This window comes from Micromys minutus (genome assembly GCF_963924665.1).
Source record: "Micromys minutus genome assembly, chromosome: 26".
In the NCBI taxonomy this organism is placed as follows: domain Eukaryota; kingdom Metazoa; phylum Chordata; class Mammalia; order Rodentia; family Muridae; genus Micromys; species Micromys minutus.
In genome coordinates, this window is record NC_137961.1 from 23,085,055 (window position 1) to 23,112,678 (window position 27,624).

The 27,624-nt window shown below is 39.9% G+C and overlaps 1 protein-coding gene across 4 annotated transcripts; it reads left to right on the forward strand.

Moving 5' to 3' along the window:
- Positions 1–1,302: 1,302 nt before the first annotated feature.
- On the forward strand, positions 1,303–26,669 carry LOC308437639 (alpha-tocopherol transfer protein; the record flags this gene model as incomplete). Of its 4 annotated transcripts, XM_080938746.1 has the most annotated exons (5): positions 1,303–1,506; positions 7,473–7,626; positions 18,464–18,657; positions 21,706–21,816; positions 26,496–26,669. In XM_080938746.1, the coding sequence occupies 5 exons, from the start codon at positions 1,303–1,305 to the stop codon at positions 26,667–26,669; spliced, it is 837 nt and encodes a 278-aa protein (XP_080794872.1). The 4 variants fall into 4 exon arrangements, with proteins under 4 accessions (XP_080794872.1, XP_080794873.1, XP_080794875.1 ...); XM_080938747.1 differs by lacking the exons at positions 7,473–7,626; positions 18,464–18,657; XM_080938749.1 differs by lacking the exons at positions 18,464–18,657; positions 21,706–21,816 and having other exon boundaries at positions 26,496–26,521.
- Between the last annotated feature and the right edge of the window lie 955 nt (positions 26,670–27,624).

A 27,624-nucleotide genomic window follows, 5' to 3' on the forward strand; every position in this document is an offset into this window, starting at 1 on the left:
GGGGTGGGGGGTGGTATGGAGAATGCCTGCCACACCCTGTAACAAGTAGGGACTGAGAGATGCTGGGACAATCTAGGGGACAGTTCCCCTTGGGTATGTTAAAAGGTACCTTAGGCATTTGTCCAAGGGTTTGAGACTTAACAGTTTTGTGATTGGATTCTGGTCATTTAATAGTTTCCTCTCCTCCCTCAGTACAGAAGTGGAAGCTCACAGGCCCTTAACCCCAAGTACCGCAGATTCTCTGCCTGCTTTGCTTTGTTTCCTGTTGTTAGCACAATGTTCTCCTACTCCTTGTGGGACACTTGTCTCTGCTGTTTTTACCACCAGACCACGTAAAAATGAAAACCTCTCCAAGGCAAGAGTTTTGTTCTCCGCAACAATCGGAAAAGGGTCTCTACCCAGGAACCACTCCATCAGACATTCGTGCTGAGTTTCTTTAATGCTGGTTTCACTCGGAAGATCAGCGTTTTGTGAACACGAACTGGATATTTAACGGCAATTGGTTTTATGGACTCTTTTCGGTCTAGGTGGCAGTTCAAGTGTAGGGTAATTTTAATGGATGGAAGGGAAGGAAAAAGTATTTCCACGTGTTCAGATTTCTGGGTCATCTGTTTCTTCTTCACCAGATGTCCTTTAGATTCCATCACTTAAACGTTTTGGCTGAGAGACCGGTGACATCTAAAGGCATACATCATTGGTGTTTAAAAAAGTGCCCTCCTTCCACCCCCTGTCCTTTTGTTTGTATATGACTCTAGTAGAGCCAGATGCCAAGATCTGGAAAGCATTTTTCTGAATAGAAGCAAGGAGGGGGAGGAGCTGAAGGTGGCTTCCTCGAATTGTTTTGTTTTTTGTTTTTTGTTTTTTTTTGAAACTAGTTAGAATACCGGAGATGGTTGAGCTCAGTCTTAAAGGACAGAGTTCAGAGGAGAGCTCTTGAGTGTCTGTCACCCAGGCTAATTAAAGAGCCCTTTAAAGCGCTTTATGGTCTTCCTGGCTCCAAAAAGAACAGAGGGGGAAGGGCAAGGAGGAAAGAGTGAGAAAAGTTCTCTGGCAGCCTGATTATAAACATTCCAAGTAACTTTGGGACTTCACATTCCTTAGGCTCAACTCTAGAGGCCCACCTTCACTGGGACTGGCACCAGAGGGCACCACGTGGGTTCCTTTAAGAGGACGTTTGCACCGGCGGGGCACGGGAGATCCGGGCAGCTCGGGTGAGTGTGCGCGGGGCGGCGGCCCCGGCGGGGGGCGGAGGATGGCTCTGGGCCCACACTTTTTCCCCCTGCCGCCGGGACAGCGGCGGGCATGGCAGAGATGCGGCCGGGGCCGGCGGTTGGGAAACAGCTCAACGAGCTGCCCGACCACTCGCCGCTGGTCCAGCCCGGCCTGGCCGAGCTGAGGCGCCGGGCGCAGGAGGCGGGCGTCCCGGAGACCCCGCAGCCGCTCACAGACGCTTTCTTGCTGCGCTTCCTGCGCGCCCGGGATTTCGACCTGGACCTGGCCTGGCGCGTGAGTGTGCACAGGGGGGTGGGCAGACCTCGGCGAGGGCGGGATCCACGCGCGCCGAGCGTGGCTGCAGGCGTGTCCAGACCCCCGATGATTCCGCCCAGCCGATGCTCTAGTCCGCGCTGCCGCGGAGGACCTCCCGTGGACTATTAGGGTCCCACGGGGTGCTCAACTGTGTCACACATCTGAGAAAATAACTCCTCCAGGAAAAAGGAGGACGATGTGGATATCTGAAGGCATCTTGAAGAAAGACTATGTTAATAGAGCTAAATGCCAGCACAGTCAGTTTGGCATGTTCGAAACCCAGGACAGGACAGGCGATTCTTTTGTGTTTCAGCTATTCACAGCACACTCAGAAGAAGCCTTGGGGTCAGAGAGAGGCGACCTTGACTTTGTCCCTCTTGGGGTCATCACCCTTATCCGTTCAGTGCCTGTGAGGACATGACAGTGGTTTCGAGAATTGCACATTACCCTGGAAGGTTAGAACAAGATGTGCCAAGCCCTGTGCTTGGCACGAAATAACTAGTCAGTGGTCAGCGGGAGGGACTGACCTAGACCTTTCTTCAAGGGAGAATACTTACTTAGGCTGGAGAATTCCAACATGCCTGGCTTTTAGGAAACGAATTTTATTGGCTAAGCACCACGTATGGCAAAAACAACACAAACAATACAAAACAGTCAAGATGTTCAAAGGTATATCCTCAAAGAAAAGAAATTCCCAACACAATCTTTAGCTAGACCGTGAGTACCCAGAAGTGTGGCATTACCCGCTGCTTTCAGCCTGTGTTCTTTGCTCATACAAACGCTTGCGGTTTTATTTTTTATTTGCCTTTTCTCCATTGCTTGCTGTACTGAATCAGGTCTTGTGAACATGTGCGCACACATCTTCTTTTTGGGATCGCTGTTATCCCATTAAGACTAGATAGTACATGGAAGGGTATCTAACCAGTTCCCTGTTCATGGCTGTAGAGATTGTTACCAGGGGCTGTTGGGCTCTGTGGTCACCGTTATCTCCACATTCAGCGACGGGGACCCCGGCGCTGCCACACTCACTGTTCATCTCTTCATTTAGTGTTTCTCTTTCTTTTTCTTCTTTGTACATCCGCATTCTGCCTAGCAGTATTAAAAAAAAAAAAAAAAAAAAAAACCGCCATCAGCAGGTGGGTATTTTCTTCTCTCGCTGACTGCGTCTTAGTTTGTCTTTATACTTTATCTCTACACAGAAATGGAAGCACACCCTTATGTACCCTATTGAGTCGATTCATCCGTTGCTGAAGTTTTATTGTTGAGGAATGAGGAACCTTTGCGGGGAGTTTTCTCGGTGGTCACTGCTCTGATGAAAGGCAGGCACACTGCGCAATGAAGAGCTTTTTCCTATCATTATGTACACCGCCTTATCAAATAAGATTTATGCCTGCTAGATGAGGAATTGTTTTGTGTTTTTTATTATTATATACATGAATCTCGTTAAAAGTGAGATTAACCATATTTTAGATATCTAAAACTAATTTTCCAGCTATTGTTTTTGTGTTTGCCACTCGTTTTTTCTTCAAACAAACAAACAAACAAACAAACAAACACCACCTATTTCCATCAAAGAAATGAGGTCTTTGTTCTACATTATAGCCTATCAGATATCTAAATCATTTCCTTTCTGAAAGAATCAGAATGTTGGTTGCTAGTGACAGCACTGCCTCAGGAGGCTCGTAGGGTAACTGTGTCTTTGTCAAGACCAACTCTTGCCATGTGTACCACAGCCATAAGGCTGGCCAAGTGAGCTTTTCCCATCCGTTCACTGTTTCTTATTTCTATTTCTGTAGAGCCTCATGATCTCGGACAGATGCTGCAACTCCTCAGGTGATTTGCCTTTCATAGGACCAGCAGTTTTCTTTTCTGGAATTTTGAACCCAAGTTTTGCAGGATAAACATTCACTATACTACTGAGAATCCTTTGTTTTGGGGTACTATAGAATTCTCTCTCCCTCTCTCTCTCTCTCTCTCTCTCTCTCTCTCTCTCTCTCTCTCTTTCTCTCTCTCTCTCTTCTTCCTTCCTTTCTTTCTTTTTCTGAGCTAGAGACTGAACACAGAGCCAGGTAGACCAGTACTCTGTGTCCTAGCTACATCCTCGGCCCTTTTAGAAATGCTTCCATACAACATTTTCTTTACAAATGGGTTGCTTATCTTTTTAAATGTAGATCTTAATTTTTTGATATTATTTTGATATAAGAAAACAAATAACAGTACAGCACCACTTCTTTCTCTATGTATGCTGGGTATGAAGTATCTGAACACTGTAAGCCATGTGTGCACTAGTGTGCATTTTCCAGCTACAGGCTATGAAAACGAGTCCTTAAAAAATCCATAGAAATGCCCGGTGATAAAATCTGTAAGTTGTTGCTCTTAACTGCTTTTTAAAACAGACACGAGCAAGCAGATGAAGATGCAGAAACTATGGCCACTGTGAGAATGTTTGCATTTCCTGTTTTCTTTCTATGGCTGAATAGTTTTCTTTGCACAGACCCTTGATGGATTGCCTAGTAGGACTGTGTCCATTGGATAGAACCCAAGTTTCTGTTTATGACCTCTCTGACTTGTCTGCCAACTGGAAAGGGAAGGGGAAAGGGCAAAACTGTGCAACCTTCTTTCTAGTTTCTTCTGCAGTGGTACTTAGTACAAACTCTCTTGATCATGGTATATAAACTTTAAAGTCTTGTAGGAAAAAACTCTGACAAGTCCCCCGGTTATAAAAAAAATTTGTCATTATCCTGCTTTTTGAGCATGTGATCAATTAATATTTTCTAGTATTAATACCCAATATGCTTATTAATAACAGGCACTTTGTTGAAGTATTTGTACAGACTGTCTTTTTTTCTTCAAGGAATTGAGATATAGTGTCTTCAGCACTCACATGGCTGTTAAGCTGTAGTATAGGGCTTTGAACTTGGAGCTTAGGAGAGAACCTGTGCCTCTGGAAGAGTCTACTGGCTCCTTCAGGTCAGAACACCAAGCATGAAAAATAGCTACCATTTGCTCAACAAGCAGACTTCTAGTTTCTTACATTTCTGTATATAAGCTGTGATGGTTTGCATGTGGTTTGTTCCCTCAAGACTTATATTGAAGTTTGGTTCATACAGTAAAGTATTAACGGGGCAGAAATAAAAGGCCAGGTGGTGACACACACATTTAATCCCAGTGCTAGGGAGGCCCAGACAGACAGATCCCTCTGTGTTCAAGGCCAGCCTGGTATACAGAGTAAGTTCCAGGATAGCCAGGTCTACACATTAAAATACTGTTTTGAACTACCCCACCATCACCAGAAAGAGAACAGAAATGTAATCCAACTACTGTGTGAACTGAGCTTTTTTGGAAGAATTAGTGTGAACTATTCATAATGAAATACTGATAGTTTTTATAAGAGAACACACACACACACACACACACACACACACACACACACACACACCACACATCATATAATGCCTGGTGTTTTCTGAGGACTTTACTAGCAAGAAGGCCAATAACATAATTGGTTTACTAGACCTTGGGTTAAATAGACTTCATCTCTTTAAGATTTGTGTCATTTGCATTACTATACAATTAGCAACACATATACAAAATCCAACACATATATAGTGTTTCAGTACTTTATGATTTCTATCAGAATTTCAAAGCTTTTGAAATTCTATGGCTCCTTCCTGACAATTAACATCAATCGATATCTTATATTTGTAAAATTTTTCATAACATGTATGAATTTCAACGTTCACACTGCCTAGTGAATAAACATAATTTCTCGAAGCTTTGTTATTTACCCACGGGATGACAGTAGTTACCCCTCAGGGTCATTGTCAGGTGGAACTGAGATGGTGCTATTGTACTTTATAAAAGTAGCACAAATAAGGCTTGTGGTGGTGGTGGTTTGAAAACACATCAGAAAATGCAAGAAGGAACCAACCCTAAATAGGACATTTTAGTAGGAACTTCTAATTTTTGACTGAAATAGGGAGCTGTCAGTAACACCTATTCATTTGTAGCCAGTTTTCCAGTTACTGTTCTGCACTTGGAGTTTGGCTTGAGAATTGCTTAGGAGCAATTTATTTTGACCATTAACATTTACGTCATTGGATTTGTAAATTTGTTTATCAGTGTAGAATAAATGAACAAAGATTTGGATTTTGAACCTTTGGGCGATGGAAGTGCCAAGATTCATGACAGCAACTGTTCATATTTACAGAAGTGATTCGGTGCAAGTGTGGGCACAACCCATGGATTCATGCATTGATTCCTTTAGTGCCATGATCCTCTATTCTGTAATACACTTTGACATCCTCAGGACAATAAAACCAATATTCTATATAGTCAGCAGGAATCTGCTTTCCACATTTACACTGAATCAGGATTTAAAGGCTTGCTTTAATCTGCAGGAACTGTCAGAAAAGTAAGTGAGTCTCACAAAATGTCATTGACACTAGGACATCTAGGGCACGTGGAAGAAGGGAAATTCATAGTATGGGACAGAATAAGTGTATCAGAACTACAATGAGCCTCTTGTTCTTGCTGCCTTTGGAAATGTCTATTTAGGTCACCAATTATCTTTTGCTGGCAAACCGACTGACTCTCTTCCTTTTTACTTTGCTGCTCTTGTAACTCTTTTTAGCTAGGGAGACTTTATTAGATGCAGGAATGAGAGAGACTGACTGAAAGATGACAGCATGAGAATAGGCAGAGGAGGAGGGAGAGAGAAGGGAGGACCACAGAGCCTGTGTCCTAGAGGACTCCATGGTGACATGTCTCTCACAGTCCAACTGGCTCTTCTCCTAACCAGTCCTAGCCAGGAACTTCCTGCACAGCTCAGCATTCATTCTCTGCATAAGCTATTTGTAGGGTCTCCTCTGGATTCTTACTGTTTTGTGGCTACAGTTACCATGTTTATCATAATGGATTTCGAATATGAGGTTGCTTTGACGAACCTTCACCATATTAAGACCCTATGTCAATGAAGAATGAATTCCACTCACCCTGTCTTTCTAGTGTTTCCACAAAATGCTTACCATTACCAAAGGTGAAGCTTTGCCTTTCACCTGACTGAGGATCACCCTGGCTTAAAAAAAATCAGATAAAAAAATCACAAAGACAATTAAATGCTAATAACTTTTTGTTGGCTGTCCTATTGTCCTTTTATGGTGGAACTTCTATGGAGCTGGGGACAATGGGTTTCCTCTAAACCACATTTTGCCAAGATCTATTGTTTATCTATATGATTTCTTTGCTTCTAATTTATTTGATTGACTTGCTTAAAAAGTGCTAGGGGTAGGATTCCTACTGTTAAGGAGGAAATATCATATAAGCTTTTTGATCTACATACAGCATAGCTCTCTGTTTGCCTGTGCTCTCTGGCTTAGCTGAGGTTCGGCAATAGGAAGCATGAGGAGGAAACTCCTCATGGTATCCGGGGTAACTTGGCTAGAGTTAGTCTATTTAGGATGACCTCTTTATCTCCTGGGCTTCTCTCCATATGGGCTATTACCTTCCAGTAATCTTACACGTGTCTGGATCTCAGAAAGCAAACTCAGAAGGCACCAGGCTTTTTCAGTCCAGTGTAGTGTCATTCCCACATCTTCACAGTTTGTCAAAGTAAGATGTAAGGCTTACATCCAAAGCCAATCCCACCGCTTTCTGGAGGGCGCATATCAGAAGGTCTGGACTTGTTTGCAACTATTTTAAGAGACTATAATGGATGGCAATTAAAAATGACAGAGTCTGGAATTCAGGACCAACTCCTATTTCAAGTCAGATAAAGATCTCAGCTTCGTGATGAAAGGAGCTTCGGCTTTTACACCTAAAAAGCCCTGGCAGATTCTGACCGGATAGATGGCCAAGTTTAGGCACAGGGTCAAGTCTTTTGAACTGTTTTACAAGATGCTTACTGTGCACACCTTTTATGGAGACACTCACCTTTTATTTTTCAGTTAATGAAAAACTATTACAAATGGCGAGCAGAGTGTCCAGAATTAAGTGCAGATCTACACCCTAGAAGTATCCTTGGACTTCTGAAGGCTGGCTACCATGGAGCGCTGAGATCCAGGGATCCTACGGGCAGCAGAGTTCTCATTTACCGGATTGGTGAGTGGTAGACAGCGGGTCTCCTCAAACTCATTCTCCCGTGGCGTCCACATTCTTTATTAGGAGTTCTGGTGTTTCCTTTGATCAGTGTCTTACCTGATCTGGCTGCTCTAGCGCAGCCCCTACACTGCTTGCATAGAAAACCTGAAATTCAGTTCTTAGTGCTGAAGGCTGTGAAGTCCAACATCGAAGCACCAGTGATTTTGTTCTGATGAGGGCCTGTGTTTTGGTTCAAAGAGGTCTTCTCACCCTGACCTCACATAATATAAGCAGTATCGTACCCCTTGGGACATCTTAAAATGGCACTAATCTCACTCATGAGAATTCTACCCTTATAACCTAATAACCTTCCCAAATGTACTTCCTAGAACCATGAACTAGGCTCAGTGTATAGAAGTAGTTGCTAAAAAGCCTAACGGTCTGAGTTCAAACTTTGGAACCGATAGTAAAAGGGAAGACACAACTCCCAGAAATTATCCTCAGATTCCTACATGTGTGCCACAGCATGAACTTCTGTGTTGGGCATAGGCACATACAGAGTAAGACCATAAACTTGTAGGTAAAATTCTAGCATGTGAACTTGGGAGAGATATAGACATTCAGATAGATGACTGGCGAACCATAATTTCTGCTACATGTTTAGTATTGTGTGGTTAAAACTTTCAGATGACGGGGCAGACCATAGGCATTTTATGGCCTTCTGCTGTAACATGGGCCACGGACATTGTTTAAGATTGTGGCAGCTGTTGTTGTTGCTTTTTGTTCTTCCTCTTCCTCATCTTCTTCTCCTCCCTCTTCTCCTTTCCCTCCCTCTTTCTCTTTCTCTTCCTCCTCTTCCTCTTCCTCCTTTTTCTTTGGAAGGGCTGCCACAGGGGTGAGAGGTTACTAAGGAGGACTGTAAGGTGAATGTGAACAGGGCGCATGATATAAAATTCCCAATCAGTAAAGGTGTTGCATTGGATAAAACAAACAACAGTAACAAAACCAACACAATCATAAAATAAAACCTTCCATGTGACAGAAGAGAATGTCATTTTCCCAGCACCATCTCAGTCCAAAAGAGTAACACAGTTAATCATTATATCAGGAACAGATTTTCTTCGAATTATATTTACCGTTATCTGCCTGTCTCTGTCTCTCTCAATGGAGACCCAAAATAATGCTCATGAGGACTTTTAACTTCCAGCTCTAGTGGCTTCGAACTTCTGAGCTCAAGGGCTCCACCTGCCTCAGCTCCTGATCAGTGCAATCATAGGCATGTGCCACCATGCGCAGCTCATTTCTTCTTATTTAAGGACATAAAATGTTTGTTTATTAATGTTCACTGCTTACCTCTGTATAAGATCTGTGCCTTTACCTCACCTGCTTTGTGTTTTCCTAAGGAGAGAGTGTCTTTTTCCTTATTTCTGTTTTTTTTTCTTGCTTTATTTTTAAAAAACAGATACATGTACAGATTATTAAAAGCATTTTAGCGTAAATATATATGAGTATATTTTTGTCAGTACTTGATTTTTTTAAGGTTTGATAGGATGCATTGAAATCTTACTATTTACAAAGATCATAAAGTATATGTAAAACAAAACGTAACATGGAAATAGTCAAAGTTTTCTTGGTGTGTAAAGATTAAACATAATGTTTTTTAACTACCAAAAATTGCCACAAGGCTATCTTCTTAGCTCTTGAGTTATTAATGATTTAAGGTCTAGGTATACCCCATTCTGAGAGGGTGCTATACACTTATTATTGTTATTTTTTTTCTCTAAGAAGGACTAAGGTTTCCACTTTTTGACCTTCTTTCCTTCCTTCCTTCCTTCCTTCCTTCCTTCCTTCCTTCCTTCCTTCTTCCCTCCCTCCCTCCCTCCCTCCCTCTCTCTCTCTCTCTCTCTCTTTCTTTTTTTTTTTTTTTTGAGCATCATATGGTTAAGGAGATAAGAAAGAATTGATTTGCATTCTTCTGCATGCTGATTGCCAGTTGAGCCTTTTTCCATTGAATGTTTTCAGCTCTGTTGTCAAAAATCATGTGACCATATGTGTGACAGTTCGTTTCTGGATCTTCTATTCTATTCCATTGATCGACCTGCCTATCTCTGTACCAGTACCATGCATTTTTAACACAACTGCTTTGTAGTATAGTTTCATGTAAGGAATGGTAATTCCCGAAGAAGATTACTTGTTGTTAGGAATAGATTTCTCTATTCTAGGTTTTTTTTGTTATTCCAGATGAATTTGCATAATGCTCTTTCAAACTCTATAAAGAATTGTGTTGAAATTTTGATGGGGATTGCAATGAATCTGTAGATTGCTTTTGGAAAGATGACCATTTTTACAATGTTGATCCTCTGAATTTATGTGCATGAGAGATCTTTCCATCTTTTGAGATCTTCTTCAGTTTCCTTCTTCAGAGATTTGAAGTTCTTGTCATACATGTCCTTCACTTGCTTAGTTAGGGTCACACCAAGATATTTCATGTTATTTGTGACTATTGTGAAGGGTATCTTTTCCTTAATTTCTTTCTCAGCATGCTTGTCCTTTGAGTAGAGGAAGGCTACTGATTTGTTTCAGTTAATTTTATAACCAACCAGTTTGCTGAAGTTGTTTATCAGCTGTAAAAGTTCTCTGGTAGAATTTTTGGGGTCACTTAAGTATACTATCATGTCATCTGCAACAGTGATATTTTTACTTCTTCCTTTCCAATTTGAATTCCTTTGATTTCCTTTTGCTTTCTAATTTCTCTGGCCAGGACATCCAGTACTATGTTGAATAATAGGTAGGGGGAGAGTGGGCAGCCTTGTCTAGTCTCTGACTTTAGTGGCATTGCTTCAAGTTTCTCACTGTTTAGTTTGATGTTGGCTATTGGATTGCTGTATATTGCTTTTACTATGTTTAAGTATGGGCCTTGGATTCCTGTGCTTTCTAAAACTTTTAACATGAAGGGGTGTTGAATTTTGTCAAATGCTTTCTCAGCATCTAGTGAGATTATCATGTGGTTTTTTTTTTTTCCTTTGAGTTTGTTTATATGGTGAATTACTTTAATGGATTTCTGTATATTGAACTATCCTTGCATCCCTAGGATGAAGCCTACTTGATGGTGAATGATCGTTTTGATTGGGTTCTTAGATTGGGTTTGCAAGGATTTTATTGAGTATTTTTGCATCAGTGTTCATAAAGGAGATTGGTCTGAAGTTCTCTTTCCTTGTAGGGCCTTTGTGTGGTTTAGGAATGAGAGTCATTGTGGCTTCAAAGAATGAGTTGGATAGTGTTCCATATGACTCTATTTTGTGGAATAGTTTATAGAGTATTGGTCTTAGGTTGTCAATAAATGTCTGGTAGAATTCTGCACTTATCCATCTGGTCCTGGGCTTTTTGTTGGGAGGTTTCTGATGACTGCTTCTATTTCTTTAGGTCTTTTGGGACTGTTCATATGGTTTATTTGGTCCTGATTTGACTTTGGTATCTGGTATCTGTATAGAAATTTATCCATTTCCTCCAGATTTTCCAGTTTTGTTGAGTATAGGATTTTGTAGTAGGATCTGTTGGTTTCTTGAATGTCCCCACTTTCCTTTTATTTTGTTAATTTGGATACTCTCTCTTTGCCCTCTAGTTAGTCTGGCTAAGGGTTTATCAATCTTGGTAATTTTCTCAAAGAACCTGCTCTCGATTTTGTTGATTCTTTGATTGTTTCTTTTTGTTTCTATTCGGTCAAGTTCTGCTCTGAGTTTGATTATTTCTTGCCATCTACTCCTCTTGGCTGTATCTGCTTCCTTTTGCTCTAGAGTTTTCAACTATGCTGCCAAGTTGCTAGTGTATGCTCTCTCCAGTTTCATTTTGGAGGCACTCAGAGCTATGAGTTTTCCTCTCAGTACTGCTTTCATTGCATCCCATATGTTTGGGTATGTTGTACTTTCATTTTCATTAAATTCTAGAAAATCCTTTTTTTTTTTTTATTTCTTCTTTGACAATGTTATCGTTGAGTAGAAAATTGTTCACCTTCCATGTGTACGTGGGCTTTTTATTTGTCTTTGTTGTTATTAAAGACCAGTGTTCATGGTGATCTGATAGGATGCATGGGAGTATTTCAATCTTCTTATATCTATTGAGGCTTGTTTTTTGACTGACTATATGGTCAATTTTTGAAAAGGTGCTATGAGGTGCTAAGAAGAAGGAGTATTCTTTTGTTTTAGGATGAAGTGTTCTATAGATGTCTATTAATTCCAATTGTTTCAAGACCTCCGCTACTTTCACTGCATCTCTCTTCAGTTTCTGCTTTCATAATCTGTCCACTGATGAGAGTGGAGTGTTGAAGTCTCCCACTATTATTGTGTGTTGCAATGTATGTTTTGAGTTTTTGTAGGGTTTCTTTTATGAATATGGGTGATCTTAAATTTGAAGCATATATGTGTAGGATTGAGAATTCGTCCTGATAAATTTTACCTATAATGAGTAAAAAGTGTCCTTCCTTATCTTTTTTGATAACTTTTGGTTGAAAGTCTATTTTATTCAATATTAGAACGGCAACTCCAGCTTGTTTCTTGGAGTCATTTGCTTGGAATGTTTTTTCCCAGCCTTTAACTCTGAGGTAGTGTCTGTCTTTGTCTCTGAGATGAGTTTTCTGAATGCAGAAAAATGCTGGATTCTGTTTATGTATCCAGTCTGACAGTATATGTCTCTTTATTGGGGAATTATGTCCATTGATGTTAACAGATACTAAGGAATAGTGATTGTTGTTTCCTGCTATTTTTGCTGTTAGAGGTAGAATTATGTCTGTGTGTCTTTCTTTTTTTTGGTTTTCTTGCTTAGTTAGTTTCTTGCTTTTTCTAGGGTGTAGTTTCTCTCCTTGTGTTGGGTTGTCCATCTATTATTCTTTGTAGGGCTGGATATATATGTTCAGATATTGTGTACATTTAGTTTTGTCCTGGAATATCTTCGTCTCTCCATCTACGGTGATTGATAGTTTTGCTGGGTATAACAGCTTGGGCTGACACTTGTGGTCTCATAGGGTCTGCATGATGTCTGTCCAGGTTCTTCTAGGTTTCATAATCCCTGTTGTGAACTTGGGTGTAATTCTGATTGGTCTGCCTTTATATGCTACATGTTCTTTTTCCCTTATTGCTTTTAGTATTCTTTCTTTGTTTTGAACACTTGGTGTTTTGACTATTATGTAATGGGAAGAATTTCTTTTTTGGTCTAATCTATTTGGAATTCTGTAGGCTTCTTTTATGCTCATGGCCACCTCATTTTTAAGGGAAGTTTTCTTCTACAATTTTGTTTAAGATATTTACTGTACCTCTTAGTTTATATACTGTGCCATATTCTATTCCTATTAGGCTTAGGTTTGGTCTTCTCATTGTGTCCTGGATCTCCTAGACATTTTGGATTAGGAGCTTTCTGGTTTTTGCATCTTCTCTGATTGTTTTGTCTATGTTTTCAATGTTGTCTTTAACCCCTGAGATTCTCTCTTCCATCTCTTGTGGTCTGTTGGTGATGCTTGCATCTGTGACTCCTGATTTCCTTTTTAGGCTTTTTAATCTCCAGAGTTGTCTCTTTTTGTGTTTTCTTTATTGTTTCTATTTATACTTTCATTTCCTTCCCTATTTTAGTTGTGTTTTCCTGTAGTTCTTTGAGTGATTTTTGTTTCCTCTTTAAGAGCCTCTATTTTTTATGTGTGTTCTCCTGTAATTATTTAAGAGAGTTATTCATGGTCTTCTCCAAGCTCTCCATCATCACCTTGAAGTATGATTTCAAGTCTTAGTCTTGTATTTCTGGAGTGTTTGGCAGCTCGCTATTTGCTGTGGTGGGAGAGCTAGGTTCTGATGTTGCCAGGTTATCTTGGTTTCCTTTGCTTAAGTTCTTTTGCTTTCCTCTTGCAACCTTGTCACCTGTGGTTATATGTGGTCTTGTTTTCAGTGACTGGCACCTGTGTCTTCCATGGATCCCAGGGCTTGTGGGTTCTAGAAGAAAATTACTTCTGAGTGTTCGGCTTTTTGTGGGCAAGCAGTGGGTGGCAGTGACTCAGTTGTCTTTGTGGGCTCAGGTGTGGGAGCTCTTGTGGGGCTGTTTTGGGAGCTCAGTCCTTTGCCCACTGGTTCTGAGTACTATTGGTGGCGAGCTGGCTCTTTCTCTAGGCCAAAAGGACCCTTTTCTAGCAAGCACAGTACTCTCTGCCGGCTGAGAACTCACAGTGTGCCCTCCCTGGCGTGTCAGGCTCACCTCTGGTCCAGGTGTGAAAGCACCTGTGAGGCTGATCTTCTGGCACAGCCTTTCCCAGGCAGATCAGGATTCTCTCTGACACAGGCCTGGGCACCACTGCAAAGCACTTTCTGTGCTCTGGGTACTCACTGTGCAGCCTCCCCAGGCCTGTGCCCCAGGTTATCTTCTGGTCCACATGGAAGATGCCTGGGGGTCTGGTCCGCAAACACAGCTTTTCAGGGCAGATCCCATACGCTCTTAATGTGGGCCGGAAAGGAACTTTTGCTACAAGCACTGCTGTCAAGCACTGTCTGTGCTCTGGACACTCACAGCACAGCCTCACCAGGCCTGTGCCCCAGGTCAGAGATACTATGTTAAAAGTATCAAATGAGTACTTATGATTGGAGTCTATTTCTTGCCCCTCGATTATATATCAAATAAAAAAGAACTAATCATGAAGCCCTCAGACACAGAGCACTGAGTGTGGCTTTTCTTTTCAGCTGCTTCACCCATGTCAAAGGAAACTCCTTCGGAATGGGCTAGCCAGAATATATGTTTAAATCAGCAAAGAAACCAACATAGTATAAAAACTTGGTTTACCAGTTGAATTTAAATTTCAGATAAATGACAAATAAGTTTCTAGTAACCTTGGGACATACTTATGCTAAATCTTACATTAGTTTATCTGGAATTCACCCTTAAGTGGTGCTTATTTTGTTCATGAAAACCGCGCTTATGTTCCAAGAGCATAACATTGAAACATATAGATGTTTCGTTTTATTTCTTTCTGCTCATCTCCCTCAGCTTTTTTATGTATCTGGGCTTGGAGTACCTGGCTGGTTACTGCCTGCTTTGTGTTTTTAATATAGAAACTAAGACAAAATAAGTGAAAATGACATTTTTATAGTGAGAAAGCCAATGAAACAACACTTTTATTGTAGCAAAGCCAATGTGGTTTTTTAATCATAAATACCTTGGCAGCAAACTAACAGGTCCAGTTTATGGTTTGGGCTTCTGGAAATATAGTTATCTAAACATTTGTTATTTGGGAGCTCAGCTGGCAAAAAGCAGCTATGTACGTATGAAGACCTGAGCTCAGATCCCAGAACTCAGGTAAAAAACTAATAATGCATGCTCCAGAGCTTGTCTGTAATTCTAATGATAGGGAATGGTAGATCCCCAGGGCTTGCTGGCCTCTTAGTCTAGCTAAGTCAGTGAGCTCCAGGCTCAAAAAACAAGGTATAAATGATAAAGACACCCATCATTGATCTCTGACTTCTAAGTATAGTTGAGTGTATATGTTACACACACACAAACAGAGAGGGGGAGGGGGAGGGAGGGATGGGTTCTTTTACTCAAAGATATTTAACTAACATCAAAGATATGTACACTTTAAGGAAGGTCAGAACTGAAAGGTAGGTTGCAAGTCTCCTATGTGTATTTTATTCTAGAATACAAAGAGGAAACAGAATTTTATGGATAAAACAAAAACACAGAGTAAACTTTTAATGACGCAGATGTATCTGTGATAGACTGTTTCCACAGAAGCCCACTGCAGCTAACACAGAGTTGCTGTGAGAGTTACATTTGTTTTATATAGTACGTAACACACATATAATATAACAAGATTATATTATAATAAATTATCTGGCACACAAGGAATAACAAATTCTAGGTAGATGGTAGGGAAGAAATGAGAATTCTAATTTCTCATGTCTTTATCAGGCTTTCATAGACAGACAGTACAGCGCAATGAACCTTCTGTAATGATCCTGTTCTACAGTAGCCACTAGCCTACACAGAACTATTGAGAGTTTGATCTGTAGCTACTGGAATGAGAAACTGAACTTCTAACTTATACTCACAGAAAGTGAAAAGAGGGCCAAACAGGTCAGACAAGTGAGTTGGCTCAGTACTCAGAAACTATTTTATGATCTGGAAGGTTCTTTGCTGAGCTCATATTTCATCATCATTTCATTCATTCATCGGGAGTAGTGTCACATTTTTGGACTGAATTCATATTTCCAATATTCTTACCAAGAATCTGAGTTTCGGTAAAGCAAAGAGAAATCCCACCGTGACTTCCTATAAACCCCAAGGCCATCTTTTCCCTTTCTAGATCTTTATCTTTTTCCTTGAGGCTGGATAATAACATTTAGAACGGTTAAGTTTCAGCCTCTGAAAACAAAAACTCCTCCTCAGCTCCACCCCTGCCTCCACCTGGCCACTTCCGGTCCCTCCCTTTCTGTTCTCAGCTGACTTCTCAAGTTCCTGCAGCTCTGCAGCATTCTGAGACTCTAATCTGTGTAGGGCTCTGGTTTCACTCCAGCTCTCCTGAATGAATCTTAGGCAATGGTGGTGAGCAATTCTGCAGCAAATCCGATAAAGCAGCCAAGATTTCTTTGGCTTCAGTAGGGAGCCAGCACTTCTCTTATGAACTCTCTTGTTCGGTGTCTTCCTTGCCAGGTACTCCAAGAGTTTTTCCTTCAACTAAACTGTGTGAAGAATACTTCAAAGAGAATCTTTTTTATAGAGGTTTTTTTTTTTTTTTTTTTTTTTTTTTCTACCACAGAAATGACCTGTTTCCATCTGCCTTTAAGTTCTGAAATTGGACGGGACACTGGCCTCAGCCTTCATTTTATTTGTATCTTGTTTGTAAAACCTTTTTTAAAAAGTGCATTAGCAAAGGGGTATATGTACACGAGTGAAGATGTCCACAGAAGCCAGAGACAGTATAATTTCCCTTAGAGCTGAGCTAACGAATGCTGTGAACTGTTTGTGAGCGACTTGGGTGCTGGGAATGAAATGCAGCTCCTCTGCAAGAACAGAATAGTCTTGATGGCTGAGCCAAGTGTCCAGCCTATCAGCTTCTCCTATGGATCATTATATCTCTCCTATAACAGAGAAAAGCAGATCTATTCTAGACAGTCCCTATCCTAGGGGCCATATAAACACGAATAACTACCAGAACTGCGTCTTTACCATGTTTTATGCTTTGGAGATTCAGATCAATACAACTGGTTTTTTTTTCTACCTGCATCCACTTGGTAATCACTTGGTCAATACTGTAAATTGTGTATAAATGCTCTTTATACCCCCAAAGACTATCTCAATAAATAACACCTCCTACTTACTTGGAAGGATCATTGAGTAAGCTTTTATGACTTCTTAGTTATTAATCATTTTGTTCTTTTCTCCTTTCCTCCATTCTTCCCTTCCTCCTTTCTTTTGACAGGAGCTCATAGAGCACAGGCTGACTTTGAACTCACTGTATAGCTGAAGATGACCTTGAACTCCTCATTCTCCGGCTTCTACCTTACAAGTGCTTCTACCATGCTGGGTCTTCATATTGAGCTCATGGGGTCAGGCTTCTTAAAAATAGCTTTCAGTCTCCTTACATCTGTTGGAAATAATTGCTTCTTTTAATTCAGTTTTCTCTCTTAACTGTTTCCTTTATTTTTCTTGCTTTGTCTATGCAGTTTGGTTCCTGTCTTCTCTGGGTGTGTATTATATGACAATTTTTAATAAATCTGGATTCTTTCTAAAGACTACTTGCTTGCCTGTTTACCACTATTATCATTTCTGCCTGTCACAGTCTTGTCTTTTGAATAGTGGGGAGTGTCAGGTTGTATGGACAAGAATATCTATCTTTTCTCACCACAGGAACTCTGCTTTCTCTGGGCACATATAGCTGCATTCCCAGGACCGGCTTCCTGCTCAAATCTGTAGGGACATGTCTGCTCTGTACTATTGGTCCCTGATATCTGCCACATGACCAGGTTCTCTATCTGCTCAACAGGCCTTTCCCTTGGAAACCTCTTCAGTTGCTATGTTGGTCTATGTCTATCATTGGGGCAGGGTTCCTGAGGAAACCAATACAAAAGGAGGAAAGATTTGTTCTAGAGGTCCGAGCCCATCCTTGTTTGACTTCCTTACTGTAGGCGTGTGTTGACACAACAGACCATAACAGGGAGATCAGGATGGAGGAACGCTCACAAGATTATGGTGTTCAGAAGGCAACAAGTAAGAATAAGAGAAAAAAGTATTCTCTTCAAGTACACACCTCTAATGACCCTTGTCCTCCAACTGGGCTCTGCCTCCAAAGTTCTCAGTACTATACAATCCACTATGTCATGAGCCCATAGATACCTTAACCCACTGAGGAGCTTAGTGCTCTCCTGAGCTGGTTCCCTGCAGAAAGCACTGCTGAACACTGATGCGTGTCAGATCCAAACCACAGGTTACTATGATATGCGCTGCTGATTGCAGCCCAGACTCATACTTTTCTATTTCTGAGCCTGAAGCACAGCCCATGGTGCTAAACATTTCCATTTCTAGGCACAACCTTCTCTTGAAGTGATGATGTGACTTCACTTATCAATCAAGTTTGATCTGCATTCATCCCCATCCCATCCTCTTAAAAAATCTATTAACTTCCAAAAATTTAAGAGAGGAGGGAGAATCAGGCAGATATTTAGAGCTCAATTCGATCTGTTGCTTAATTTATGATCCTTGGTTCATGATTTTATTTCTAAGCTTTCTTTAGGCTTTAAATAATCGGTTCCCTTAAAGAATATTTATGATTCTTCACCCAAGGATGTGAAAGATTCTTCATACTAAGATGTGATGTCTTTTTATTTATGTGTTGTAGCCTATTGGGACCCAAAAGTCTTTACGGTCTATGATGTATTTCGTGTAAGTCTCATCACATCGGAGCTCATTGTACAGGAGGCAGAAACTCAGCGGAATGGAGTCAAGGCTATATTTGACCTGGAAGGCTGGCAGATTTCTCATGCTTTCCAAATTACCCCATCTGTAGCCAAGAAGATTGCTGCTGTTGTTACTGTGAGTATATATCTCAATTGGTAAGGGATAGCTATATTTTATAGTGTCTGTGTTTGAACTATATTTTATAGTGTCTGTCATTTTATTATTTATTTATTTTATTGGATACTTTATGTATTTACATTTAACGTTATCCCCTTTCCTGGTTCCCCTCTCTCCCATCCCCCTCCCCCTGCTTCTATGAGGATGCTCCCCTCCCACCCATCCACTCCCTCCTCAACACCCTGAAATTTTCCTACACTGGGGAAACGAGCCTTCACAGGACCAAGGGCTTCTTCTCCTACTGATGCCAGACACTGCCATCCTCGGCTACATATGGGGCTAGAGCCATGGGTCCTCCCATGGTTCTTTGGTTGATGGTTTAGTCATTGGGAGCTCTGGTGGGTCTGGTTAGTTGATACTGTTCTTCCTATCAGGTTGCAAACCCCTTCAGTTCTTTCAGCCCATTCTCTGGCTCCTTCATTGGGGTCCCCATGATCAGTCTGATGGTTAGCTGCAAGCATCTTAATTTGTATTAGTAAGGCTCTGGCAGAGCTTCTTAGGAGACATCCATATAAGGCTCCTGTCAGCAAGCACTTCTTGGTATCAGCAATAGTGACTGAGTTTGGTGGCTGCATATGGGATAGATTCCCCAGGTGTGGGGCAGTCACTGGATGGCCTTTCCTTCAGTCTCCGCTCCACTCTTTGTCCCTGTATTTCTTCCCATGAATATTTTGTTCCTTGTTCTAAGAAGGAATGAAGCATCTACATTTTGGTCATCCTTCTTCTTGAGCTTCCTATGGTGTGTGAATGATATCTTGGGTGTTTCGAGCTTTTGGGCTAATATCCACTTATCAGTGAGTGCATACCATATGTGTTCTTTTGTGTCTGGGTTACTTCACTCAGGATGATATTTTCTAGTTCCATCCATTTTAGAAACTTTAACATTAGAAATGGTGAATAAATATTTGAACAATATTAACTGTAAATAGAACTACTATATAAAATGTAACAAACTTCAAAAATAAGTATGTTCAAAATAAAAAAACATAGAATTTATACATTTTAATAATAAACTGACTTTATTTTCTTTTTGTCAAGCCAGGCATGGTAGAACACATCTGTAATCCCAGTATTTGGCTGCTGCAAGCAGGGAGATCAGGAGGCTAGCCTGGGCTACGTGAGACCTAATGTTATAATAACAGAAAGCAAGAAAACTGACTCAAAAATATTTATATTTTTGTATATAATAATACAACATGATATCACATTTCTGCCAGCTATAAATTGATATTCCCTTCTTCAAAAATCAAGTCTTTGTGTACATGACTTTGTTCTTGTGTATATAGCTGCACACGTGTAAGTATATGTAAGGAAACCAGTAATGACCTTATGGGTCATTGCTCAGGTAGCATTTACTCTATTTTGAGGCTCAGTCTGTCATTGGCTTTCACTGATTAAGCTATGCTGAGTGGCCAGTCAACCCTACGAGTCTGCCTTTACCGTACTAGTGCTAGGATTATAAGCATATGCCATGATGTTTAGCTCGCCCCATCTTATGAATCTGAGGACCAATCCCAAGTACTAGTGTTTGCATAGCAAGCAAATGACTAACTCAACCATCTTTCTAGGTCCCAAAGTCTTTAAAAATAGCCACTATCTTTAATGTAGTAATTCTACTTCTGGGAGCTAAATACAAGATAAACATAAATATTGTAAGGACTTTGTGGGTGGTGATAATGATCACTTACTATGTGCTAGCTCCTTCCTAAGTCTTTCAAATGTATTTGTATCTAATGGCTCTCCTCGGTGATGGCATACAATGACTTTCAAACAGCAATGACTGAAGGATCCTAGTTTAGGTTGGCTGAACGTAAATGCTGTTCTGCAGTAACCTCTCTATACACAGTGCCTGCAGCATAACTTTTAATAAAAGAAGATTAGATACAGCTTAGTTGCCCACAAACAGGAATGTGATCACTTAAATGATAACATATCCATTTGATGGACCATCTCCACAATGTTAAAACTCATAATGCTCTCCATAAATCGTCTTGCCAATAGGACAGAATAGGAAACAAGTGACTGCAGAGTGTGTTGGAGATTACATTGAAATAAAATCACACACAGACTCTGTAAAAATTAATAATCTCTAATGACAAGATGGGAAATTCCTCATAAAAGAGGAAGAAAGAGTCTTCACAAACAGTGTTGATTGAACTTTTGGATTAGAAAACTATCGATAAATTTTTTTGTCTTCCGGGTCTTAACCTTTTATGAAGTCCACAGGACTTTGATACTAAAGATATAAAGATATGTACCAATGTCAACAGTTTAAAAAGTGTGTCTATTGTTATATATTTTTTCAGTTGGTATATTCTTTCAAATTTCTTGGCTGTTTAATTTTTTTTCTTTAAAGGTATATTTTTGTAAAAAAAAAAACACTAAATCAAAATATCCCACATTGTCATTGTTTTCTTGGAATCCACTTTCTGTGTGACTGGGGAGTGGATTTTCTGCTGAAAGTGGAGTATGGCTGTTAAAATACTTAGCCTAATCTAAGAAAAAACCCAGCCTTTCTGTAGATCCTTTCTGAGTGCACTGGCATAATATATAAACAAGGTTTTTGTGTTGATGGAATACATCGTTTTGAAAATTAAGTCACACTTTACATTCTGCTGTGTGTGTGCATGTGCACACATGCGTGCTCACCCATATATGCATTGGAGGACAGAGGTTAATGTGTGGTGTCTTTTATGGTTCTCCATCTTATATTTTGAAATAGGGCCTTGAACTCAAACCTCCCGCTCATCCTTTCTGCTAGTCTGCCTTTGCTCCTCTGCTTCTTCTCACTGGGGACAGGCACAGCCATGGTGGCCATGTATGGGCGCTTGTGGTCTGAACTCGGCTCTCCATGCTTCTGGATCAAGTACTTTGCCCAAGGAACCATCCTCAAGACCCTTGCCAAAAATGTATAATGTGTTCCTGGAAGAGACTTGTCCTTAGGAATGGAACTGCGGTGTTTATGTTGCATTATTTAGGTCTTTTTTTTTTCTTTCCTTCCAAAAGGATTCCTTTCCATTGAAAGTTCGTGGGATCCATCTTATAAAGGAACCAGTCATTTTCCAGGCTGTCTTTTCCATGATAAAACCATTTCTGACTGAAAAGATAAAGGGCCGGGTGAGTAAACTATATTCAAGTGATTACACCATACCTCTTTCTGCTTAACGACATTATTACTCTATTTCCATATTCCTTGACCCTTAACCATTAGACTAATATTGCAAATACTACTCTTTTTTTCTTACAACTTTATTTTTTTTTAAAAAGAGGGATACATATACAGATTTTAAAGGCATTTTGGCATAAGATTATATGAATATTTTTGTCAGTACTTAATTCTTTTAGAGGTTTGATAGCATGCATTGAAATCCCACTAGATACCATAAGCATGAAGTACATGCAGGATGGAACGTAACATGGAAACAGATTTCTTGTTGAGTATAGATTAAGCACAATGATCTGTGAATACCAAAAATTGCCACAAGGCTAATACTACTCTTATAAATTAAAATTTACTTTTACTTTTGAAAAATCTAGCATTACTGTGAGACTCTTGGGAAACCGACTCTCAGGTATCACTGAAGTGTAAAATATATCCCCTCTAGAGGGCAGTATGGTACCAGTTATGACAAACTGTCAGCATTTTCTAGAAATTCATAATAGAGGTCATTGTGTACCAACAAAGGCACACATACAGAAAATCACTAAAACCATCAAACATTCACCATAAGGGGTGGAGGAAAAACTATGATAGGTCCACACAGGACCGCAGGGTTAGTTTTAAAGGAGAAATGCATGCCAATATAGATCAATGTTGATGGTAAGCTACTTTTGTTTCTGTAAAAGGGGAGAATCAGAGCACAAAATTATATTGTACAATAATGTATTTTGTCAGGATAGACACAGACCTGGATGATTGAAAAACGATACAGTGGTGGTAGGGCAGGGTGGAGTTTGTAAAAGTCTGTGTTGTTAGATTTAGTCTTTTAATTTTTAAATACTTTATAATTTATCAGGACTTTTTATTGAAAACTTTATGTATTTACATTTCAAATGTCATATCCTTTTCTGGTTTCCCCTTTTGAGCTTTCCTCCTAACCCCCCTCTACCTACATCTATGAGGGTGCTCCCCCTCCCACCCACCCACTCCCACCTCACTGCCCTGGCACACTAGAAAATCAAGCTTTCACAAGACCAAGGGCTTCTCCTCCTATTGATGCCAGACAATGCCATTATCTGCTACATATGTGGCTGGAGCCAAGGGTTCTTCCATGTGTACTCTTTGGTTGGTGGTTTTAGTCCCTGGGATCTCTGGGGAGTCTGGTTGGTTGATATTGTTGTTCTTCCTATGGGGTTGTAAACCTGTTCAGATCCTTCAGTCATTTCTCTAACTTCTCCATTGGGGTCCCTGTGCTCAGTCCAACGGTCGGCTGTGAGCCTCCAAATCTGTATTTTTCAGGCTCTGGCAGAGCCTCTCAGGAGACAGTTATAACAGGCTCCTCTCAGCATGCACTTCTTGGCATCCTCAGCAGTGTCAGGGTTTGGTGTTTGTACATGGGAGAGATCGCAATGAGTGGTGGTCTCTGGATGGCCTTTCCTTCAGTCTCTGCTCCACTCTGTCACTGTATTTCCTTTAGACAGGAGACTTTCTTGGTTAAGAATTTGGAGATGAGTGGGTGATCCCATCCCTCAAAGGGGGTTCTAGCCTAACCTCTAGATATGAGCTCTATAGGTTCAGGAGGAGTTCAGCCCAGGTTTTTCTTTTTTATTTTTCTTTTTTTCTAAAATTATTCCTTACCGCTTTATTATTTTAAAAAAGAGGGATACATTTACAGATTTTTAAAGGCATTTTGGCATACCATAATATGAATAATTTTGTCAGTACTTAATTCTTTTAGAGGTTTGATAGCACGCATAGAAACCCCACTAGTTATGATAAGCATGAAGTACATGTAGAACAGAACATAACATGGAAACAGATTTCTTATTGGGAATAGATTAAGCATAATGATCTGTGAATACCAAAATTGTCATAAGGGTATTGTTTTAGCTCTTGGATTATTAATGATTTAAGGTCCAGGTGTACCACACTCTGAGAGGGTGCTATACATTTTTTCCCCCAAGAAGGACTGGGGCTTTCTTTTTTCTTTCTTCTTCTTCTACTTTTTTTTTTTTTTTTTTTTTTGGCCTTTGTTTTTCTTGAGCGTCATATAGTCTGTGAGTTGTTTCTGGGGTGTTCAGAGCTTTCTGGGGTTAGTATCCAATTATCAGTGACTGCATATTATGTCTGTTATTTTGTGGCTGGATTACCTCACTCAGGATTATATTCTCTAGATGCATCCGTTTTCTAAGGAATTTTATAAAGTCATTGTTTCTGATAGCTGAGTAGTACTCCATTGTGTAAATGTACCACAATTTTTGTATCCATTCATCTACTGAAAGACATCTGGGTTCTTTTCAGCTTCTGGCTATTATAAATAGGGGTGCTATGAACATTGTGGTGCATGTGTCTTTGTTGTATGCTGGAGCTTCTCTGGGGTAAATGCCCAGAAGTGGAATAACTGGGTCTTCAGGTAGGACTATGTCCAATTTTCTGAGGAACCGCAAGACTGATTTCCAGAGTGGTTGTACCAGTTTGTAACCCCAACAACAGTGGAGAAGTGTTCCTCTTTCTCCAAATCCTCGCCAGCATCTGCTGTCATCTGAATTTTTGATCTTGGCCAATCTGACTGGTGTGAGGTGGAATCTCAGGGTTGTTTTGATTTGCATTTCCCTGATGGCTAAGGATGTTGAGCACTTCCTTAAATGCTTCTCAGCGATTCAATATTCCTCAATTGACAACTTTTTGTTTAGCTCTGTACCCCATTTTTAATAGGGTTGTTTGATTCTCTGCTGTCTAACTTCTTGAGTTCTTTGTATACTTTGGATATTACGCCTGTATCAGATGTGAGGTTGGTAAAGATCTTTTCCCAATCTGTTGGCTGCTGTTTTGTTTTCTTGACAGTGTCCTTAGCCTTACAGAAACTTTGCAATCTCATTAAGTCCCATTTGTTGATCTTTGACCTTAGAGCTCAAGCCATTGGTGTTCTGTTCATGAAATTTTCTACTGTGCCTAGGTATTCTAAGGTTTTTCCTACTTTCTCTTCTAAAAGTTTCAGTGTACCTGGTTTAATGTGGAGATCTTTGATCCACTTGCACTTGAGCTTTGTACAAGAATATTAAAAAGAGTCTATTTTCATTCTTCTGCATGCTGAGTGCCAGTTGAACCAACACCATTTGTTGACGAGGCTGTCCTTTTTCCACTGAGTGTTTACAGCTCCTTTGTCAAAAATCAAGTGACCATATATGTGAGGGCTCATTTCTGGATCTTCTATTCTATTCCATTGATCCACGTGCCTATTTCTGTACCAGCACCATGCATTTTTTAACACAATTGCCTTGTAGTATTGCTTGAGGTCAGGGATAGTGATTCCCGCAGATGTTTTCTTTTTATTGAGGATGGATTTCGAGGTTCTAGGTTTTTTGTTATTCCAGATGAACGTGCACATTGCTCTTCCCAACTCTATGAAGAATTGGGTTGTAATTTTGATGGGGATTGCATTGAATCTGTGTATTGCTTTTGGTAGGATGGCCATTTTTACAATGTTGATCCTTCCAATCCATGAGCATGGGAGATCTTTCCATTTTCTGAGATCTTCCTCAATTTCCTTCCTCAGAGTTTTGAAGTTCCTGTCATATAGGTCCTTCACTTGCTTAGTTAGAATCACACCAACGTATTTTATACTGTTTGCAACTATTTTGAAGGGTATCTTTTCCCTAATTTCTTTCTCCACATGTTTGTCTTTTGAATATAGGAAGGCTACTGATTTGTTTGAGTTTATTTTATATCCAGCCACTTTGCTGAAGTTGTTTATCAGCTGTAGGAGTTCTCTGGTGGAATTTTTGGGGTCACTTAAGTACACTATCATGTCATCTGCAAACAGTAATATTTTTATTTCTTTCCAATTTGTATCCCTTTGATGTCCTTTTGCTGTCTAATTGCTCTGGCCAGAACTTCCCGTGCTATGTTGAATAGGTAGGGGGAGAGTGTCAGCCCAGGTTTTTCCTGGCCACATGAGGACTGCTTCTGTCCTCTGATCCTTCTCTGCCCATGACATGAGCCAATTCAAGCCAGATTAAAACATATAAACGCTGGTTTATTGCTATGAGGAGGGAGAAAGAGGAGAAGGGGAAGAGAGAGAAAGAACATGCAAGCAGAGAGGAGAAAAGGAAAGAGAGAGAAAGAGAAAGGGGAGACAAACGTGTTTGGATTCTATAGGAAATAGCATTCGGGGTAAGGGCAGCCCAGCCCTGGGTTGGAAAGTTCAGGGTTTGGGGCTGGACATGCCAGGTAGGAAGTGAAGGATGCTGGGAGAACCTGGAGGCCAGGTCTGCTTTCATATGTACAATAAGCTCCTCAGCCCCTTGTTGCAGGGTCTGAAACCAAGCAAATAGAAATTACTCCTCATGAGCCTAATTGTGGGTACAACCTATATGCTTTCATTTACTATGAGTTAATATCATATAGTACAATTTTCATGATTTTATAAATATACAATTACAAGAACATGAATCTAATGAAGCAATAAAATTATGATTCACAGAAGCATAATCTAAAAGTAAGTAACATTTTTGAATTCTAGGGCAGAAAAAATAAAGAGTGCAGTATTTATATTACCTGCTTGTCCCTGTGAATCTTGATTTTTGAGGTTATTTTTTTTTCACTAGAAATGCATCTAGCACTGTGTCTATTTCAGATTCATCTGCACGGGAACAATTATAAGTCAAGTCTACTTCAGCACTTCCCGGACATTCTTCCTCTGGAATATGGTGGTAGCGAGTTCTCCATGGAGGATATTTGTCAGGAGTGGACAAATTTTATAATGAAGTCTGAAGATTATCTCAGCAGCATTTCTGAGACCATCCAATGAGAAGTTATTTCCTGTGAATGACTTCTTCATTTAAAATTCAAGGATGGGATTCTATCTGGTTACTAAACTCAAGACCAAACCTTATAAATGAATTGATGCTTATCTAATTTTTAAACATGCAACATGAATATCTGGGGGAATGTTTTAATTTATACAATGCTTTGTTCCTTTTAAATTAAATGTTAGGAAAGAAGATACTCCTGTTTGCCCTTGAAGAGCAAACATAGCTTCATCTAAATTAGTTGTTCCTGTGTATCTTTGTATGGTCCAAGAAATATTTTCTTAAACAAAACTTTATGATCACATTGTTTAATACTAGACTGATGGATATCTACTGGAAAGAAGTACTGTGTGTGTCAACTGATGGTGAAAGAAAAGGGCTCAGGTGAGATTGGTGTCATCAGATTGGAATCTGAATATAGTTAAATTAGAATAGTTCATCTCAGGTAAATCCTACTTTAGAATATGCACAATAGAAGCCTTTGAATGTAAGTCTACGCAGTATAATATTGTAGTCAATGAAATCACTGACAAAAATGATTTAAAACTTAAGAAAAAATTCTGGGCACAGTTGGTTTTTCATACTGTCTTGTATTTTCAAATAAGTAAAGAATATAATTATGGCTTTGTTTATATTCGGGGAAGTAGAGGTATATATATTTTACATAGACTGCTTATACTTGAAAATTTAACAGAACTACTTAAATGAAAGGAGGTGTTTACATTTCAGACCATCAGCAGTATAACCAGTATTTTTCAGATTATTCATAAAATAATTTGATTTTATTCTGAGATAATTTACTACTATCTCAAATAGTCTGAGTACCAAGGTTCATGTTTAGTCTAAACAGTCAGTAGCTGGGATATGTTGTTTCTATCAGAGTGCAGTTCATTTCTATGACTTTCATTCATTGAGAAAGATGTAATCTTATCCATCACAGCCTTCAATTTCAGA